At 33.0% G+C, this 7,452-nt stretch overlaps 1 protein-coding gene across 2 annotated transcripts; it reads left to right on the forward strand.

Moving 5' to 3' along the window:
- The first annotated feature begins 2,140 nt into the window (after nucleotides 1–2,140).
- Nucleotides 2,141–5,400, forward strand: LOC114750720 (probable sugar phosphate/phosphate translocator At3g11320). Of its 2 annotated transcripts, none has more exons than XM_028939325.1 (5): nucleotides 2,141–2,348; nucleotides 2,440–2,679; nucleotides 3,437–3,540; nucleotides 3,699–3,927; nucleotides 4,846–5,400. In XM_028939325.1, the coding sequence occupies exons 2-5, from the start codon at nucleotides 2,602–2,604 to the stop codon at nucleotides 4,990–4,992; spliced, it is 558 nt and encodes a 185-aa protein (XP_028795158.1). In that variant the 5' UTR covers nucleotides 2,141–2,348; nucleotides 2,440–2,601; the 3' UTR covers nucleotides 4,993–5,400. The 2 variants fall into 2 exon arrangements, with proteins under 2 accessions (XP_028795158.1, XP_028795157.1); XM_028939324.1 differs by having other exon boundaries at nucleotides 2,233–2,679; nucleotides 4,846–4,993; nucleotides 5,085–5,400.
- The last annotated feature ends 2,052 nt before the right edge of the window (nucleotides 5,401–7,452 follow it).

Below are 7,452 nucleotides of genomic sequence, written 5' to 3' on the forward strand. Positions count from 1 at the left end.
TAATGCGGCGACAAAGTTCGGATAAAAGAAAACAAATTTTGCCCCATGTGAATAGATATGGACAGCTCATTCATATGGTTCTTTTAATTTTGTCTATTTATTCTTTTGTTGAAAAGATTAAATATAAGATGGAACATTCTTTTAATTGTTACAATATATCTTCTTAAATTAAATAAACAGATGAAAGAATTTAATTTAAATATATATAAAAAGAAAACAACTACGGCTCACCTTAGGCCGTAACTAAACCATTCGCTTGAGGGATCATACTATACCTATTTATGAAAGCAATTGGCTCGTTAAAATTGTAATAAAAAAGTATGCCATACAATTATGATAGAAAATTGGGAAATTATTTTTTTTGGACAAAGTGAATTAAATTATACTTTTTAAATGTAATTTTAATTAAAAATTAATAATAATCCTTCAAGTTGGCAAAAAAAAAAATAATCCTTCAATACCTATTAATTTAATATTGATTGAGAAATTATTCGTTTTTTTAATCTTCAAAATAACTCTGGTAGCACCTGCTTGTTTATGCTCTCAATTTTTGTACCATCTGATTTATATTTTTAATTGCATCATCGCTATTTTCTACTTTAAATTTTAATACATACGTTTAGTTTATTTTCTAATTAAAATATTTTATTTAATCTACTGTGAAATAATCTTAAAATGGAAATTGTATAAACGGTAGCACGTTACACATATAAAACATGAGAAAACTTATAAAAGAAATATATTTTACTTAAGAAAAAGTTGTGCATTGAACTATCTGAGCTGTCAATTTGAAAATATCTAACTTGCACGTCTCACCTACAAGTTTCTATTTTTCGTTAGCAGCCAAAATGACTTCTTATCTTCTTCCCCCAAAACACAAAGAAAACCACAAAATTTGCAATTCTTAAAGAGGCAAATAAATAAATAATACTAAGTTTTTTTTAGCAAAATAGTACTTGTACTAAAAGTTCAAAAGCATTTATTTCAAAGGTTCAAAAAAATTTTGGCAAAAAAAAAAAGTTAAAAAAAAAGCATTTATGTCGCTTCGGTTTAAAAAGCATTTATTTCGTATAATAATTTAGATTTTTCATAAGTCCGTTATATATTGCCTTCAGTTTAAAATACTATCTCCGCTTCTAAATATAAAAACTAGTTTTAATTTTAATTTAGTTCTAAATATAATACTTAAAAATACTTTGGCTATCATATTTATTTATTTTTTTAAAGTAGTCTTTTGTAATAGTTGCACATATTAAATGTTTCATTAAATGACACTTGATTAGCAAGGGTATTTTAAGAAAAACAATACTTATTTATTACAAATAACTAACTTAACTAATTTTCTTAATCTATTCAAATTAGTTAACTAACTCTTATATTAAGGACTAAAAATAGTATAAGATAAAATTGACTGATATATGTTTATTAAAAAATCAGTTTATAACAATAAATATGTAAGGCATATATATATATATTTCAAATATGTCCTTATTAATAAGAAAACAAGTCAAAAAATAAATGAAAAACACTCGTAAATGCTTATGTCAAGGATAAAATTAGAACAAACTTATTAAATGTTTAGATAAAATTGAAATGTATTTTATAAAAAAAAATAAATCTCTTCAACAAAATTCATCTTATATTTTGAATAGGAGGGAATATGACATAAAACAAAGACAAATTTTTAATATGGATGAAGCCCCCTTTTTTTTTTTGGGGTACGGGTTTCTACTTTCAAAATGCGTGTGTATTTTTATTTTGGAAATAATCTAAATACTCTGGGAATAACAAGAAAAGTTTTCCTTAATATATTCATTATTTATAGTAAAAATGAGGATTCTTTGCTGCGTATGGTGTTGCCGCTAAAATTTCCTCGTCCCACACTACCTCCTTCCAGAGCTTCTTACTCTGCATCGTTCGTTCTCTGTAATTCCTTTCATCTTCCTCCCAAAACGGCAATCCCCAATTCTTCAATCAACTCACATTCTGTTCCCTCATTTTGAAAATCCTCTTTTTTCTCAAAACCATTTACAGAAACTTACCTCCTCTGACCCTTTTTCCTTCCCTTTTGGGTTCTTCCCGAATTTTCCTTCTCTTTTTCTCGACCCACACTGCTTCTTCTTCTCCTTTGAAGTTTTGTCTCTGGGAAAAACCTAACCCTAACTGAATCTATCAAACCCATTGCTTGCCATCCAACAGTTGGGATTTCCGAAATTGGAATTGCTTCCCGCCATGAAGGTTCCAGCCTCAGGCCGGTTATTCACCTTCGGACTTGTAGCGTGCTGGTACTCGTCCAACATTGGGGTGTTGCTTCTGAACAAGTACTTGCTGAGCAATTATGGGTTCAGGTACCCGATTTTTTTGACGCTGTGTCACATGATGGCCTGTTCGATTCTTAGCTACGTCGCTATTTCTTGGCTCAAAGTCGCGCCGTTGCAGACGGTGAGGTCGCGGGTCCAATTTGTGAAGATATCGTCTTTGGGTCTTATCTTCTGCTTGTCGGTAGTAGGCGGGAACATTTCCCTCCGGTACCTGCCTGTGTCGTTTAACCAAGCGGTGGGTGCGACGACGCCTTTTTTCACTGCCGTGTTTGCTTACCTTATGACTCTCAAGAGGGAGGGATGGCTCACCTATATCACTCTCATTCCTGTAGTTGCCGGCGTTATGATTGCCAGTGGGGTATCTGTCTCTATCTCTTGTCTTTCTGTTAGTCTTATTTATTGTGTGTATTTCATGATACTAACACAATATGAGAATGGGCTATATTGTGGTGGTTGAGATTTGGGAAAACGGCATGTAATTAAGATCTTTTTTGCCGGTCTATACCTACTTTGGCTGATCATAATTATATGGAAATGGTATGTTCAGGTTCTTTGAAAGAAGATTAATGAATGGTACGACCCCCCCTGCTCGTTATAAGGACATCTTAACAACTTCATGGTATTAAGAAATTTAGTTAAAGTCGAGTAGCTCAAGAGGGAGGGATGGCTCGCATTCATCACTGTGCTAAAATAGTTCCTAGAAGGGGTATATATTACTTAATGTTGCGCGTGTTATATGTTAATTTTAAGTTTTAGTGTCGGTAATTACTCTTGACAATGTAATTTATTTTTGTGATGCCAACAAGTTGCATGCACACATTTAATCAAGAGGCGGGCCCTCATTGACCTAAATGAACAATAAACCTAGATGTTATTTGTTTGACTTTTCCGAATACAGTTTGATTATGCCTGTCAAACTAGAAGGGGGGAAGGGATCTGTAATGTTAATTAATTGTGGGCTCCAGTGCGCTTATTATTTTTGACATTGTTGACAATGGATTAACAAACTGTTGATTAAAAGTTACATCCCATAAAAGAAAAGCTTACAATTGATTTCTGCTTGAAGTTAACATTCTATAATTCCTGGTACTTAATGTCTTTTCTCTTGTGTGAAGGGAGAGCCAAGTTTTCATTTATTTGGATTTATAATGTGCGTTGGTGCTACAGCAGCTCGGGCACTTAAAACTGTGCTTCAAGGAGTCTTGCTGTCTTCTGAAGCGTAATGTGCTTAAACTTTCCTGCCATTCGATATGAGCATTTGTGAAATATCATCTATTCATCATGCACTGTTGATTGAATGAGTGCCATCCATAAAATAATAAGTATCTTAGTACTTAAGGCCTGGCTGCTACTGAAATGGATTCGTTGACTTCTCAGGGAAAAGCTTAATTCTATGAACCTTCTTATGTACATGGCACCGGTGGCTGTTGCATTCCTTCTTCCAGCGGCAATAATAATGGAGGAAGATGTTGTTGGAATTACAATTGCACTTGCCAGAGATGATTCAAGGATTTTGTGGTTACTTATATTCAATTCTGCATTAGCATATTTAGTGAATTTGACCAATTTCTTGGTCACAAAGCACACCAGTGCCTTAACCCTGCAGGTAATCATTTATCTCTCTTTACCCTTTCATATTTCAGGAATATCTTAAATATTTGATATGAGAAATTGGCAATAAATATATATTTATTTTCCCTTCTGCTTTATTCTTCTGTTTAACTCTATTTTTTTTTTAAAAAAAAATTATCATCCATAAATCAGTGAACAATAATATTATGATTAAAGAGAAAGAATAATAGATATTTCTGCCAGCTTTTGTTTACCCAATTATTGTACTTGAAAATTGAAATAAATCTATATCATTTGGGCTTAATTTTTTCAAAAAAGAATACGTACCTTCTATGCATTTAGGCATACTCAACGTGTGCCGGTAACAGGTACATACCTGGTATGGGTATGAACAACTTGTAGCCACACTGGTATTTCGGTGGTGACATAAGAATGTAAGATATTATATTGCGTCAGTACAATTTGATGCTTTTCTAAAAGTGTTATACGTTTTAGAATACCCTATATCTTTATGTGTAAGAAAGGTTATTGGCCAACCAAAAAAGTACATATTAGGAAGTTTGTCCTAGGTTAACATTTTCTTTTGTTTGGCTAGGTAACAAAGTTTTGCATGACTTTCTACACACTGCATGAGACAACAGTGGTTATGGAAAAGCATGTTGACAGGATTAGTAAAATTTCTAAAAAACACAAATTTCATCTAAAAAGGCTTCCTAAAATCCTGATTCTTTTGACTTTTGGTCCTGTAAATCATTTGCATGATATTCCTAGCAATACCTAATCCTTCCCCATGTCAGACAAACAAGTTCTGGCTTGAACAAGTTCACTTATAATACGCATATCTTTTTGTGAAAGAGGATAGGGTAGTCGTATAATTGATTTTTTAATATATTTAAAAGCTACTATATTATATTGTATATTACTTGACTTGAAGGATCAATGGCTCTTTTAGGTCCTAGGAAATGCTAAAGGAGCTGTAGCAGTTGTTATCTCCATTTTGATATTTAGGAATCCTGTATCAGTGACTGGAATGCTTGGATATACTCTCACAGTTATTGGAGTCGTCTTATATAGTGAAGCCAAGAAACGGAGTAAATGAGGTACTTTTTAGCCAATTAACCCCCATTCTGCTACAATGTTGTTTATTATGGCCAAGACTGCTTCTATTCATGTTGTAAGCCCTATGTGCAGCACCTGGAAATTTTATCCTAACAACTTTTTTAGACCAAATGTTGGAAGTTGGGCTATTTGTCACAGTGATGAGAAATTCAGCATTAAACTGAAGAACGAGTTGCTGAGAAATATTAGCCTTCCGATTGGAACAAGATTGGGAATTTGGGATTGGGAGTACTGGCGAAAGATTTTGATTCTATTGTGTGGCATTTCCCTTTATTTCTTTAACGTTTTGTCAAATACTTTGTCTATTTATTCAATGGAAGGCAATGTAATTTATGTGCTTATGTGCCATCATTAATGTGAGCTGCTAATAATGATCGGTAAGAAAAAAGATCTACCGATGTTTCTACTGAACCTAAATCGTTTCCTTCTAGACTGAGTGTTCGGTCATTTTCTTAAACACTTTAAATTTTGCTGAAATATAATCTTTGCTGCCGTATGTTATAGAGTATCTTTATCACGTCGATTTGGTTTATGTCTTACTTTTCTTAGTAATTATGAGGATTTGAAGCATACATGCATTGGACATTTTTTACTGCATTTGGTTTTCGGTTGAACAACTTTGTATCTTTGAAGCTCTGTATATTATTGATAGAATCGAAACAGGGTAACCTCTCTTTAATTGCATTGACCTGTATTCTGATTGGCATTTGGATCTGGTAATCCTTCTTTTTCATGCTTTCATGGCCATTGATTATCCCGTCTACAAATTGAGTCTAAATAAATGGCATACAGGAATAGCACACAAGATTTCAATCACTAATGCCAGAGTCACCGCAAGAATGCATTGATTTAATGCGGCATGATTTAGAGAATGGTCTTCAAGACCTAGCTACTTATCTTTGCTCTTGTGTTTGTGTGATGAGGCATAGTTGTGTTTGTGTGATGAGGCATAGTTTCTGATAACTTTGTCTGCTCTGTTTGAATCTGGTTGGTTGAATAGAGATAGGTTATCATCCACGTGTTTGGGTGAGAACCTATGACCTTCTAAGACCGTGATCCTCAAAGCTGGCCATGTTGTGCCTTAAATAGAATGCTGACTAGAATGTACCGGTCACTCATGATACAGAATGGTATGCTGAATGAAATGGCAAAGAGAACATGGGAATTATGGAAACTGGAGATATATATATATATATATATATATATATATGCAAATCCTTGATTTTTAATGCCAGAAAACAAAACTTCGTTCATATTAATTTACGTTGTTATGCCTTTGCCATTGATAGGAACACTACTCTTATTTAAAATATGTGTGTGTGTATATATGCTTTCCTCCTGTAAACATAAATGGATTCAATTCTATTTATTCGTGAAAAAAATTGCACTCCGTAAATTGGCTCTAACAACTTAATCAGAAGCACCATAATCCTTGATTCCTCTGCACAAAAATAAAAGTATGAAAGGGATCATTCTTAAGACATTGATAATGGACAGTAAAGTTTATATCAACTTCTTTTTTTAAAGGTTCAACTTAAAAACAAAATAGCCATCAATTCATGTCTTCAGCTCATGTTCACGTATTCCCAAAGGGAATAAAAAGAATTTCACTCTTTTTTTTTTTGGTAGGTGTAAGTATATTTTATTAGAGGAAATCTTGTTCAAGATATTGTTAGACAGCAAATGTAAACATTTCTTCTAACGGATATTTGAATTTTACTTCACCACATTATAAGAAACTAACTCTTTTTATTAGACCAAACTTCTATTGGTAAACTTCATTTATATTGATTTACGTTGTTATGCCTTTGCCATTGATAGGAACACTCTTCTAATTAAAAAAAAAATGATTTCCTCCTGTAAAACATAAATGGGTCAGATGTTATTTATCCTTGAAAAAAATTGCAATCCATAACATGGCTCCAACAACATAATCAAAGAAGCACCATAATCTTTGATTCCTCTTTAATCAAAAGAAGTATGAACGGGATCATCCTTAAGACATCGATAATGGACATTAAAGTTTGCACCAATATCTACTTTTAACAAAGGTTTACTTAAAAACAAAACAGCCACCAACCCATGTCTTCCCCTCATCTTCGCGGAATCCATTAATACCACAAGTATCTATTGGGAACAAGTTATGAAGTTCTCTTTAATAATTCGTGGTTGTTTTGGGGAAGTTTATCTCTTTCTTTGCAATAAAATCTCACATCGCATGCGTCTTTATGAAAGTTGAATTAGATTTTCATAGGATCTGCTGACGGGTCATTTGTGGTAATTAACTTTTCTCCCTAACGTGTATTGGGTGGCAAAGTTGGGGCTACTATTAATCCAAAGTTAGGTGACGACAAGTTGAATATGAACAATGAAAAAAAAATATAAAAAGAGAACTGAGACAAATGGATCTTCAAGAAAGCACTCATTAAGAGAAAAGTAA

Source organism: Neltuma alba, unplaced genomic scaffold (assembly GCF_004799145.2).
Source record: "Neltuma alba isolate B1F8T4 unplaced genomic scaffold, ASM479914v2 tig00006623_pilon, whole genome shotgun sequence".
Classification (NCBI taxonomy): Eukaryota; Viridiplantae; Streptophyta; class Magnoliopsida; order Fabales; family Fabaceae; genus Neltuma; species Neltuma alba.